Genomic DNA, 14,045 nt, shown 5'->3' on the forward strand with positions numbered 1-14,045 from the left:
GAGTGCAAATACATATAAAATACAAGAATTTATACTCTACATATTTATATTTATACTCCTTCCAAACTGAGCCTATAAAACTAACAATTCCTATGGAAGTCTGGTTTTCACCAACTATTTCTTCTTCTTCTTCTTCTTATAAAATTTTTCTTATAATGTTTTCAGCGTCATTTCTATTACATGTCTATCATGGATTTTTAAATAAAGAGTTTAATTCTGTATTGCTGCTAATGCTATGTTGGGTTCTGTTGTTTTGCTCTTCTGCAGAGATGATTAATGACGAAGAGTTGGGATTCCTTACCAATTTTATTGGCATTTTTGTATTTGTTCTGGTAATTGCTTACCATTATATAATGGCCGATCCCAAATATGAAGGCATCTGAATACTTTTGTCTGTTGACCTTGAACCAATGCATATCAGTTTTGTTGACAGTAACTACTTTATAAGTGGATATAGATCTGATGCAGTTCTGTATGAGGTTTCTTCACCCTGCTCCATTGCATACTCTGTTAAGATTGATCTTTTGTTGCACTAATATCAGTTTGTGTTTACCTTTTTGTGCTTCATGTTGATCCGGGGCTTAGTTTGGAAAGAGTACAAATGCAAATATGTACTGCATAAATACATACAAAATAATACAAAATATAAGGTTTTGTACACTACATATTTGCATTTATACTCCTTCCAAACTCAGTCTTAATGTTGAAGATTTTGGGTCCTTCAAGCTTTGGTGTTGACATGCGCAACTTCCGGTTTCCATAATTTTGTTCTTAGCTCAGGTTTCATAGGGGGTGTTTTACAGTTGATCGATGCAAATTTGTGAAAATATGCGTTGCCACATCATATATGAGTGTCATGTCAATCAGAAAAATGATGTGGGAAAAACATCAAGTTCTACATTTTAAGTAGGGATGCAAATGGATCAGATCAGATTCAAATCCGATCTGAAGATTCGATCCGTAAGCCGAATCTTTGGATCTGATTCTATCCAATTATTTTTCTAAAAACAAAAAATACAAGTATTTTTTAATTATTTTCATCATATATACATGTTTTTATAAAAAAATAAATAATATAACAAATTTATAAAAATATAATTATAAATAAAAAATAACATATATATGTATTATATATATATATTTATATTTATAAATATATAATATACATAGGATTGGATGTTCTCGGGTCGGATAGGGGTTATCCGAATCCGATCCAATTTCTAATCAGATCATATTATCTGATTCAATCCGAAACCAAATAAGATGATCCGATCCATTTGCACCCTAATTTTAGGTAGAAAGTAGAAACGATAATTTGTATCGATTAACTCAAAATGTTTTCAAAACATGTTGCAATAGTAAAATCTTGGGTTAGCCTAAGAATGGCCAATTTGTTCAAGAACATGGTATGTGCCTGCAAGTGCCATGCTGGGACTAATCAAATTTGCAAAGTTCAATTCCCAGTCTTTAATATCTCTTGGTTATTTCCTCCAAGTTTTTCTCCTGCCATACCAGGTCAACATTTTCAGGTTTCCTTGAAAAAAGAAAGGAAAATTCCCAATTAGTATCATGCAATTTGGGCCTAGTGTCATTTTAGTCCCCAAACTTTAAAATAAAACAATTAAGTACTCGAACTTTCAAAACGTGTCAATCTAGTATCTGTCGTTAATCATCTGTTAAGTGGCATTTGAAAAGACACAAATGCCCTTTGAGTATCATCTAATTCTCTTTATCAACCATCCAAACATTGACAAAAAATGAACAATCCCAAATCCTTGCCTCTTCTATTCAAGAAAGTTGGGGTCATGTCTCAATGGGAATTCTGGTCACCCCAACTTTCTTGAATAGAAGATGCAAGGATTTAGGACTGTTCATTTTTTCTCAACATTTGAATGATTGATAAAGAGAATTAGATGGCACTTAAAGGGCATTTGTGTCTTTTCAAATTCCACTTAATGGCTAGTTAATGGGTTGGTTAACAGCAGGTACTGGATTGGCATGTTTTGAAAGTTTGGGTATTGAATTGTTGCATTTTAAAGTTTGGGGACCAAAGTGACACTAGGCCTAAAGTACAAGGTACTAATCGGAAATTTTCCCCAAAAAAAAAGATTATAAATAAGAAGAATATATTATAAGTGCCTCCAACTCCCTGTCCAAAACCATTGGATTTGACTCGTTTAATCTCACTTTGAAATTAGGGCTGCAAACCGAGGTTTTTAAAATTAGGCTGGACAGGGAATTGTTCTGGGGACCAGTTCCCAGGATGAATGGTCTAATCATCTGGTTCAAATGAAAGGCCCATTCTGACTTAAAAAATAAAAAAAAGGCTAAAAACCATTGTCTGTATTGACAGTTTAATTGCCTGAATCAACGATTCATTGACCAAATCAATGGTTTTTTTTACCAAAAAGCAGTTTTGGTATGAAATGAAACCGGTCACTTTTTCTCGAGTTTCCGGTCCAACTGTCCAATTTGGTTTTGAAAAACATGCTGCAAAGAGTATCCATTTATAATTGGATTGAATATAGATCCACTCATCCACCCCAAATCTAACCTATACATTCCAATCTATGTATAGAAATGCTGTACGTTTAGACACAAAATCTAGTCTAATACCATTTTCTTCATGATAATACAATAATAAAGTTATTTTTAATTGATTATATAATATTCTGATCGTTTTTAGTTAATTTAATAAAGTATTCAAAATCCAAATCCCAAATATGAATCTATGAACTATACATATATGCAACATGCTGGCTTCTTTTGACTCAAGTCCAGTCGACTGCTTTTAAGACCTTGCGTGATAGTGTAGAGATAAATAGGTGGTTTAAGTAAGAATCCGTTTGGTTCGAAGGCAGAATCCAAATCAAAACCCCTTGAAATCAAAGTCAGAATGGCCATACTCTCAAATTGGGGAATGTCGTTCCACCAAAAATGTGAATTGAATTTCAATTCCTTCGAATTAAACAATTGGAATCAAATCAAAATGGCCCATTTTTTGCCACTGTTTGGCATCGTTGCCATTTTCTAAAGCAATGGTGCACATCAGTGCTATATAGGAAAAAATGGTGCTCCAGGAAACAACCATCTGTTTAGAACCATTTTTCCATAGAAAACGGTGCTCCAAGCCACGCCTTGAAAATTGGGAAGGCATGGCTTGGAGTAACGCCAAATTTGGCGTTTTCTAGAACTGCAGCTCATTGCTACCAACTGGACAATGATGTGGCACTGAATAATGGGTAGAAGTGTAGAAAACGTTTCCTGAAGCATTAGTACCAAACAAAAAAAGTTGTTGTTCCAGGAAACATTCTACCTGACAACAACGATTCCAAACAAAAAAATGCACCATTTTCTGAGAAAACGGTGCTGCAACTGCAACAATGATGCCAAACATATACTTAGTCTAATTTCAGATCTCTATTCTCACGAATTAAAGGGACTCTTAAGCTATATTTGGTTTGAATGAAAAAGTAGGAAAACCTTTACAAGCCTTATATAAGTTTTCCTATTTTTCCCTTCCTTCAAATCAAACATAACCTAAATGTAAGATGTAAACATTAGGAGTACAAACGGGAGACTTGGACTATCAATTATCAACTATACCCAGGTATTTGAGTATTTCTAACTTCACCGAGAACCTAGGGAGCAAAGCCTTCAGCCCATTTATAGCCTTCAACCTGAATGCAGATCCGTGTCTACGGAGCTGACATGGCGTATCATGTCTGGCCTAATATAACCTGAACTGTAGGCATGGCGTATCATGTCTGGCCTAATATAACCAGAACTGTAGACGATTATTCCACAGTTCTGCATTCAAGGTTCATTTGTTAAGTATAAATATGATGAACAACAGCTGTTTTTAATTGTTCTCCCCTTTATAATCATAGGAGGGCATTTAAATATTTCTTTGATAATATACAACTAGCGGAGGGGCCCTGCTTCGCAGGGGCTGGAATGGAATCATCGATCCGTTGATCCGGTATCTATTAAAAAATTGTTAAATTGGTCAACAATTTATTGATTCAAATGATTAAATTATTGATCCGTTAATTCATAAAATGGTTTTTAGCCGTTTTTTATTTTTTTAATTGGAAATCATTTATGCAACCGTTTCCATTTTATCCTAATCTTGGTCCCTGGCAAAAAATCATTGAATCGGTCAACAATCCATTGACCCAGGCGGTCAAACCATTGACCCGTTCAATGGTTTTTGGTCATTTTTTTTATTTTTTTAATTTTTGTTGTCAAAACGGGCCATTCATTCGAACCGAACAATAGAACCGTTGGCCCAAAAACCGATGGCCAGAACGATTCCATTTTCAGGTCGTATGAGTCACACGCTCGAATGACATAACACGTATGGTACTGCTTAATGGACCTCACACACTCAATTTTTTTCCTATAATTTTTGTTGTTAGAACGGGTCATCTGATTCCATTTTCAGGTCGTATGAGTCACACGCTCGAATGACATAACACGTATGGTACTGCTTAATGGACCTCACACACTCAATTTTTTTCCTGTAATTTTTGTTGTCAGAACGGGTCATCCAATTTTTTATTTTTTTAATTGGGAACCGTCCAAGCAACTAGTTCCATTTTCCCGGTCCTTGGCCAAAAACCATTGAATCGGTCAACGACCCATTGACCCGAGTGGTCGAACTGTCAACCCGTTGACTTGTTCAATGGTCTTTGGACTTATTTTTTTATTTTTTTAATTTTTGTTGTCAAAATGGGCCGTTTGTTCGAACCAGACAGTCGAACCGTCGACTCGAAAACCGGTGGTCAGAACGGTTCCATTTTCGGGTCGTAAAGTCATATACTTGAATGACATAACATCGTGGTTTTTAAACTGACCCGGAGACCAAACCAGTCAAGGGTTCGATTACCGGGTTGAACGGTCCAACCGTTCAAACCGAAAGGTCGATTCGTTCTTACAAAAAAAAATAAAAAACGGTCAAAACCATTTGAATGGTTCAATATCTAGTTATTAAGAATATTTATAATAACTATTATATATTTATATAATCAAATAATTATATATATCTAATTATCTAAAATGGAACCCGAGCGGTTGAACCATCGACCCGTTGACTCGTGAAATGGTTTTTGGCTGTTTTTATTTTTTTAATTGGGAACTATCCAGGCAACCAGTTCCGTTTTATCATAATCTCGATCCCTGGCAAAAAATCGTTGAATCGGTCAACGACCCATTGACCTGGGCGGTCGAACCATTGACCTGTTCAATGGTTTTTGGTCGTTTTTTATTTTATTAATTTTTGTTGTCAGAACAGGCCATCTGTTTGAATTGAACAGTCGAACCGTCCACCCAAAAACCAATGGCCAGAACAATTCTGTTTTCAGGTCATATGAGTTACACGCTCAAATGGCATAACACGTATGGTATTGCTTAATGGACCTCACACACAATTTTTTGCTTGTAATTTTTGTTGTTAGAACAGATCGTCCATGTTGTTATTTTTTTAATTGGGAACCGTCTAGACAATTAGTTCCATTATACCCCAATCCCGGTCCCTGGCCAAAAACCGTTGATTGACCCAAGTGGTCGAACCGTCAACCCGTTGACCCATTCAATGGTTTTTGGCCATTTTTTTTATTTTTAAATTTTTGTTGTTAGAACGGGCCGTCCATTCAAATCGGATGGTCAAACCGTCAACCCGTTGACCCATTCAATGGTTTTTGGCCATTATTTTATTTATAAAATTTTTGTTGTCAGAACGGACCGTTTGTTCGAACCGGACGGTCAAACCATTGACCTGAAAACCGATGGTCAGAACAGTTCCATTTTCAGGTTGTATGAGTCACATGCTCGAATGACATAACATCATGGTTTTTAAAACCGACCCGGAGACCAAACCAGTCAGGGGTCCTGTTACTAGGTCGAACAGTCCAACCGTTCAAACTGAACAATCGGCCCGTTCTGACAAAAAATAAATAAATAAATAACGGTCAAAATTCTCTTAATTCAATATCTAGTTATTAATAATATTTATAATAACTATTATATATTTATATAATTCGATAATTATATATATCTAATTATCTAACAATATTTATATAATTAATAGGAAATAAACATTTATAATAACTATTATATATTTATATAATTAGATAACTATTATATAATTAATAGGAAATGGGTTCCTCTCATGTGGGAATCTACTCTCAAGAGTCCATTTCCTGTATGGAGAGAGCACCCCAATCTAGAGGTGTAAATCGGGTCGGGCCGCCCAACACGAAATTGGACTAGTCTGGCCCAGCACGACACGAAGGCCCATGGACCGTTCCAGGCTCGGCACGAAGGTTCGTTTCGTGCTAGGCCGGGGGTTTGAGGTCCACGCTCGCAGCATGGCCCGTCATAGGCCCGCATAGCGGGCCGAGTGCGGCCTGCCCAAAATATAGTCCTTGGCCCCCCCAAGGGGCCCAATGACTAGTTTTAGCTTTTTGGGGGGGTTTATAGAAATACCCCCCAACAACTATAAACAACCATATTAGGGGGGTATTTGTGTATTTTGCTTATGGAGGGTTGAAAAAATGACATAAATGCCCCCCAACAACTATATAACAACTAGTTTAGGGGGGCTTTTTGGGTAAAGTTATAAATAACTTTACAATGACCAAAATACCCCTCCCAACAACTAAATAACAACTAGTTTTTGGGTATTTTGGGCAATTGAATTATGTTCAATTCCTATAAATAGCCCTATCCTCCACCATACTCATCACACCAATTCAACAATTCTCTTAATCTCTTCTCTCTCTCTTTCTCATACTCATACATTCTCAATTCTTTGCAATCTGAGTAATTCTGATTAGCTGATTGTTTGATTTTGCATTCTCCAATTCTCAAGTCTCAACTTTATTGAAGTTTCAACTTTCAACAAGAAGAAGGCTTGCTCAACCAACTCAATTATCTCAATTTTGGAGGCTTGGACGTTGAAAGGTTTCAACCGTTGTCCATTGAAATCAAGTTGAGATTTTGAACTGGCATAAGTCGAATTAGATTAATTTTTATCTTTTTAGAATTAAAAAAAATGACCGGCTCTTTTGGAAACCGATTCCCCAACATGTTCACCATTGGTGATATTCAATCACATCATGATAGTGTTAGCATTGATGCGATTGATGTCGATGGAAGTGGAACTTTTACCCCTTGTACTGATACTAGGGGAAAAAGGGGAGCCTCTAAGTTGAGTAGCTCGATTTGGAAAATTTTCAAAGAAGAGGATATTGAGGGGAAGGGGAAAGGGCCGTTTGCCAAAAATTTAGGAAGGACTTTAGTTATTGTAACAAGGGTGTACGGGTCATTTAAGCAAGCATCTGCTCACACATGAGAAAGAAGAAGACGGAGGGAGAGAAACAACTCAAACACAAATTGGGAGGGGGAGTTGTTTTGGTACTTTTAAATATTTACAAGAAAAAATGGGACAAGAACTTGCTAAGTATATTGTACATGCAGAACAACCATTTATATTAGCTGAAGATCCAAAGCTTGAAAAATGGTTGCGTAATTTTGTAAACCCACAATATAAAAAAGTTTCTAGGAATACTATTAGGTTGGATGCTTTAATTTTTTTTTCATATAAACAAAATTTAATTTCTTTGTTAACAAATCTTAATTCTAAAGTTGAAATTACTTTGGATGTTTGGACATCCAAATTTAATATAAGTTATATTTGTGTTATTGGCCATTTCATTGATGAAAATTAGCTTTTGAATAAAAGAATTTTAAGTTTTAGGGCCTATTCGTTTGCTCTGAAGTCTGACATTTGAAAGTGCAATGATTACATTAAGAGGTATATTGGTATTGGTGAACTTTTCTTTCCTCTAAACACTGAATGCAAAGAATGTTGTTTTGAACTCTGAATTCTGAATTTTGAAAATTATCAAATATCCATTTTGACCCCGTATATTAGAGTTTTTATTTGTCTTTTTGAGGGTATCATTGGAAAGCAAAAAGTTGTATGATTGCACTTTAAGAGATAAGAATAAGATGAAACGAACAACTATTTTTCTCTTAAAGTTAAAAGATTCCTCTTAAGAGATAAGAGTTAAGAGGAAACGAACATGCCCTTACCAAACTTAAATGGCCACATACTGACCCAGCTATTGCTGCAAGTATTTTAAATACTTTGCATGCTTATGGAATAGAAAATAAATTATTTTCTATTAGTTTTTATAATGCCAGCAATAATGATTCTGCAATAAATATTTTAAAATCTCAATTAAGACCATGCTTAAATGGTCAATTATTTCATATTAGATGTGCATGTCAAATCTTAAATTTATGTATTCAAGATGCCTTGAATATTATTTCTACTTATATTTCAAAAATAGAAATTGTATTATATATATAAAAAGTTCAGGGGCAAGAAAACAAGAATTTACATATTTATGCCAAAATTATGGTTTAAAATATAAACATTTTATATTAGATGTAAAGCATAGGTGAAATTCTACTTATGCTATGTTAGAAAGTTGTATTTTTCATAAACAAATTCTTATTGATTTTTATAATTCAAAAATGCCAAATGATATGATATTTAAGGAAGACTAGGAAATGGTAGTCTATATAAGAGTTTTTTTAAAACAATTTTGTGATGTAACTAATGAATTATCTGGAATTTATTATCCAACTAGTTGTAATTTACCTTATCAATTAATGGTAATTAGTGATTGTTTTGCAAAATATAGAAATAATCCACAATTTCAATGTATTGTTGAAATAATGGAAAATAAATTTAAAAAATATTGGGAGAACATTTCTCCCCTTTATCGTTTAGCTACAATATTAGACCCTAGGATTAGGAAAGATGGTTTAGATATTTTACTTGAATCATATTGTGAAAATATGAATATTAATATAGGAAATAAAAAGGAAGAAATTAATAACTTATTATTTGAAATGTACAATTTATACGAATCTGAAGTTGTAGGAAATATTCCTATAACTTGTATAGCATCTTCCACTTCTGACCTTGAACCCAATAGTAGAAGAGAAAAACTTTTTTATTTTACAAGTAGAAGGCAGAAATCTGATACTTTTACAACAAGTTCATTTACTGAACTTGATTTTTATTTATAAGCAAATTTTTCTAATTGAGGGGAAGGATCAAATAATTTTGATATTTTAGCCTGGTTGAGTGAACATTCAAAAAATTATCCAGTTCTCGCCACCATGGCACGTGATCTACTAACCCTCCGGTGTCTATAGTTCCATCGGAGTCTTGTTTTAGTGCAGGTATCAGGGTGTTGGATGACAAAAGAAGCTGCATGAACGATGAAAGCATAGAGATGTGTATCTGCTTCAAAGATTTGCTAGATGCAGAAGATAGATTACAAGACAAACGAGGGCATGATACTACACCGGATATTTCACCCGAAGTAGATGATGAAAGTCATGAATCTTGATTCATGAATTTGACTACTTGTATAGAATTTTTTATTTTTTTTTAAATTATTGTAACTTTTTTAAATTTTATTTAATTTATTTGATATTTTTTAATTTGTTAACAATGTAATTTTGTATTTTCAATTTATAACTATATTGTATTTTTATATTTTATTAATTTATTCCATTTTCATATTTCTTTCATCCAAGTATCCAATGATCCAATCATTGTATTTGTAATTTGTATTCAAAATTAAATGAAATAAAATTCCTATTTTTCTTCCAATTTGTTATTTCATCATTCTTATTTCAATTTGGTTAAGTATTTTTTTTTTCATTTATGTGTTAGATAACTTAGATTTCTCATTTCTTAAAATTTTAAATAGTTTCTGATTCCCAAAGTTCAAAGGAAAATTAAATATTTTAGTTTTACAATTTTACTTAGAAAAGAAATCAAAATTTTCAAAAAAAAAACATTGTAGCTCGGTTCGGCCCAGGTTGTGGCCCAGCCCGGCATGACCTAAGCCCATAACACGGCCTGTAACCCGGTCCGGACCCACACGGACCTGGGCCGTGGATCATACCAGGCCGACCCCCAAAATTTCCACCGAAAAGGGCAGCACAACCCACTTTACACTTCTACCCCAATCTTATATATATAAGATTATGTTTCTGTAAAATCAGAAGCTGTGCTGTTTGAATTGTATGACAGGTGGCACCAGCACAGCTTCTAGGGCATTCTCGGCCCCCTTTTTGGTAGAAACCCTCACCCCTTCAAATAACAGTTTGGCAGAAGAGTGTAATGATACAGACCCTCCAATTAGCAAAGTGCATCTTACATTCAGCACAGGAAAAAAATGACCAATTGGTTCACTCCTGCCATTTAATCAATTAACTTTGTTTCTCTGAGTTGTATAAATATTTCTATTGGCTCATTATATGAAAGCATGGGGCATGGAATTTCATATTGGTGATCATGAGGAGATATTCTAGGTACCACATAATCCAGATGGATGTAGATCAAATCAGCCCTCCACAAGATTGCCCCCCACAACGTTCCACAGCACATCCCTGCTGTGTATTGGGAATATCTTCCGATATATCAAAAATGAAGATATCATCATCAGAAATTGTTCCCAATACACGGCAGGGATGTGCTGTGGGACGTTGTGGGGGGCTGATTTGAACTCTCCTATGTAATGGGGTGGCTCCACGTTGTAGACCATATCAAATAGCCAAACAAAATGCAACTACTGCAAGACTCAGACACATAAAGATGAATACATGGTATTCCAGAAATGTTGCCATGCCAAGGGATTCCCTTGATATTATCTACAACAAGCTAACAAGAACCATGAGAAAAAGGCTTAAGGTTTCTTACCAATGGAGCTCCTTTAGCAGCGCTCTCTGCCAAATAGGAACAAGGCTTGAAGAATTCTCCATACATCTTTGACCATTCCTCCAATCTTGAGCAAATGTATTTGGATCCAAGAGAATCAGCCCAGAAAATGATCCCTCCCCTGATTAAAATGTGCATGCCATTTGATTAGGCTATAGTTTTCATTAAGGATGAGAAAGAAGCAACACAGACTGAACTTTCATGAAACGTAGTACAAAGTACAAACCTGTATGGTGGGAATCCCATACCCATAACAGAAGCAATGTCAAGGTCTGATGCCTTGACTGCAATTCCTTCAGCAAGGACACGACAGGCCTCATCCACAACAGGGAAGAAAATCATCTCTACAATGTCCTTATCCGGTAACTTCATAAACTATGTTCAGGAAGTCCAACCAGCAAAAAAGTAAAAAAAAAAAAAATTAATTAAATAAAACAAGGAGAATCAAAACATTTAGTCTGTAAATAATGCAGAAATATCAATCACTATAATTGTTATAAGAAGCTTTCTGCTCCCCAATATTGAATACTATTGTAGCCTCATATCACAGAGGACCAATTCTGTTGCAGTCCTCACAGCAGTGGCTAGATGCAAATGAAACTTTTGTAAATCTGTATTAGATCCACATCGGCCCCCTACATTGCCAATCCCATTTTCTGGAAATTCGGAAATAGTTAGATATTTGCTTTAACCGGATTTGATCACAGTTCTAAAATCTTCCTTATATGTGAATCTTGGATGGTTGCCCTTCAAAGTTTATTATTTTTCCTCTTAAGCTCTTGAGCATGTTAGTAGTATATTTGCTTGCTTTTCATAGAGCACACATCTTACTGTCTTAAGAAGTTTCTCGGTTTCTTTGAAGAGTTTATTGATGGTGTTTTATATTAGAAATCTGTTGAGATTGCTTAGACAGGGATGTTTTTGAACCTTTTTCTCTTCCTTGTACTCTTTTTGTCAAGTAGGGGCTTCCTTGTAATTTACTATTTTCAAAGTATAAAGATCTTTTGAGGGTGTGAACAGTAAAAATAACACACCTCTCGACACATCTCTTCTTCTTCTCTCCTCTTACTTTCTCTCTTCTAAACCCTAGTTTTAACTTTTGTTTTTTAACTTGGTATCTAAGCGGGTAAAAGCACATAGGAGTACCTCTCCTATTGATCCTCTCTCACGAGGTGAACTCCTGATGTCAGACCGCCGCTGGATGATGTCAGCAGTCCGTATAGGTGTCGCCTGAGAGGTGGAATCCTAGATGCGTCAAGCGCATTGATTTAGAAAAGCTAAATTCTGCAGTTTGGCTTGGAGATGAAAGCAGTAGCAACGATGACTATGAGTCAGATGGAGCCTCAAGTTTGAGTAGCCTTGATTTGCAAGATAAACAAAATCTGATTGAAACAATGAGCCTGAATACGGAGGTGTTGTACTTAGAAGAAGGGGGCTACTACAGTTTTTCCCAAGGAAGAACAAAGGGTAGGAGGTGTTGCATTTGCTGGACAGGTTCCACTATCCCATAATGAGGGAGCCAAAGAAAAGTCTCAGAGCGTATAGGACTTAAATGTAAGAGAACAATTCTCTCTTGTGAGCATGGATAAGGGTGAACTAGGAAGGGGAGTACTGGGGTTGGGTTTTCAAGAGGGTAGGCTAGACAGTGGTGCTTGCTCTACCATGTCTACTCCACAAAAGTCTCCCTATAAGGAAACGACACCAGGTTCAGTCAGATTTGGCAAATAGTTTAGTCCTAGCGTTCCTTGTGCTATCCCTGTCCAACCAGGTACGAATGTCAATTTGTTTTTGGTTACTAACCAGTGTATTATGGCTGAAATAGAAGTACCAGCATCCCACCCAGAAGGTACAACAAGGGTACGATTGGAGGTGGAAGAAGGTGGAAGAATTCGGGAAAGATGCCTTGAAGGGAAGAGTGGGGAGGTAGATAAAATTTGATGACTGATTTGTACAGAGTTTGAGAATCTCAAACAAAAGGAAGGATATGTGGATGGATTCAGTGAAGTGGTCATGGATAGGGGAAAGGAAGGGGTTGACTATGACAAAGGAGGACTTCAGGAAATATAGAGTTTAGTGGTAGAGGTGATAGGAGAAAGGGTATGAAGTAAGGAGTGGTGGTTTATAACTGAGGGTGTTTGCATGATTTGTGCCTATGAGAATAGTTATCTGGAGTATTAGGGGATTAGGGAGTGCAAGGAAAAGGAGGGTGATAAAGGATTTACTTAGAAAGGAAAGGCCTAACACTGTTATGTTACAAGAAACAAAATTGTTGGAGTTGGACAGAAGATGGGTGAGGAGTGTGTGGAGATCAATAGGAGTAAGGTGGACTTCAGCCCCTTCTTGGGAAGCCTTGGGAGGGATTGTCACATTATGGAAGGAGGATGTAGTAGAAGCAATGGAGGAGTTAATAGGAAATTCTCGGTTTCCATCAAATTCAAGAATGTAGAGGAGAATTCACTTGGGTGTTAACCAATATCTATGGTCTTAATAACTATAGAGAAAGGAATGACATGTGAGAGGAGTTGTATGCAATTCAAGGTCTATGGGAAGGTCCATGGTGTTTGGGAGGGAACTTTAATGTAAATATGTTTTCTGAAGAAACTAATAACTCCCAAGAAACCATCACAACTATCATGAAAATGTTTATTAACTTTATTGTTGATTGTGAGTTAAAGGAGATTCCGTTGTTACAAGCTAGATTTACATGGTCTAACCAACAAGAAACTCCCTTGTGGTCAAAGTTTGACAGGTTTATTTTTAATGTTGATTGGGAGAAATATTAGGGAAACTTGGCGTCTAGGGCTTTGCCTAGGGTAACCTCAGATCACTGTCCTATAAGAATAGGTGTGCAAGATTTTACAGGTGGACCTAGGCCGCTTAGGTTTGAGAACATGTGGCTAACCCACCCAAACTTTGTAAATAAAGTTAAATTATGGTAGAATGAGGAATTGAGGGGGATAAAATGGAAAGGGATAAGATTTCATAAGAAACTACAGAGGCTGAGATCCAAAATAAAAGAATGGAATGTGGATCACTTTGGAAGAATTGAGGAGCAAAACATGAATCTAATCTCTAGGATAAAAGAGTTGGATAAAAGAGAAGCTTAAGCTAGATTGGAGGATGGTGATGGAGACATGAGGAAACAATTGAAGAAGGATTTAGAAGAGGTCTTATTGAGAGAAGAAATAAGATAGAGGCAGAAATCGAGGCATAGTGGATCAAGGAAGGTGAT

General features: G+C 35.8%; 1 protein-coding gene and 1 pseudogene across 1 annotated transcript; one reads left to right on the forward strand and one right to left on the reverse strand.

The window, feature by feature from the left end:
* The first annotated feature begins 269 nt into the window (after window positions 1-269).
* LOC109113928 (dolichyl-diphosphooligosaccharide--protein glycosyltransferase subunit 4A pseudogene) lies at window positions 270-383 on the forward strand (annotated as a pseudogene).
* A 10,258-nt stretch (window positions 384-10,641) lies between these two features.
* Window positions 10,642-11,185, reverse strand: LOC148791712 (glyoxysomal fatty acid beta-oxidation multifunctional protein MFP-a-like). The gene is made up of 3 exons (XM_088888299.1): window positions 11,040-11,185; window positions 10,796-10,934; window positions 10,642-10,746 (listed from the first exon to the last, which is right to left on the reverse strand). The coding sequence occupies exons 1-3, from the start codon at window positions 11,183-11,185 to the stop codon at window positions 10,642-10,644; spliced, it is 390 nt and encodes a 129-aa protein (XP_088744425.1).
* Window positions 11,186-14,045: the final 2,860 nt, after the last annotated feature.

This window comes from Nelumbo nucifera, chromosome 5 (assembly GCF_055504915.1).
Source record: "Nelumbo nucifera cultivar China Antique chromosome 5, China Antique-T2T, whole genome shotgun sequence".
NCBI classification, from domain to species: domain Eukaryota; kingdom Viridiplantae; phylum Streptophyta; class Magnoliopsida; order Proteales; family Nelumbonaceae; genus Nelumbo; species Nelumbo nucifera.

Excerpts from the sequence above, each read along its gene's own strand:
- LOC148791712 (XM_088888299.1), bottom strand. The coding sequence starts at position 11,185 with ATGAAGTTACCGGATAAGGACATTGTAGAGATGATTTTCTTCCCTGTT. Across the intron at positions 10,935-11,039 it reads ATGGGATTCCCACCATACAG|GGGAGGGATCATTTTCTGGG; the intron begins GTTTGTACTTTG and ends CATTTTAATCAG. Across the intron at positions 10,747-10,795 it reads CTGCTAAAGGAGCTCCATTG|ATAATATCAAGGGAATCCCT; the intron begins GTAAGAAACCTT and ends AGCTTGTTGTAG.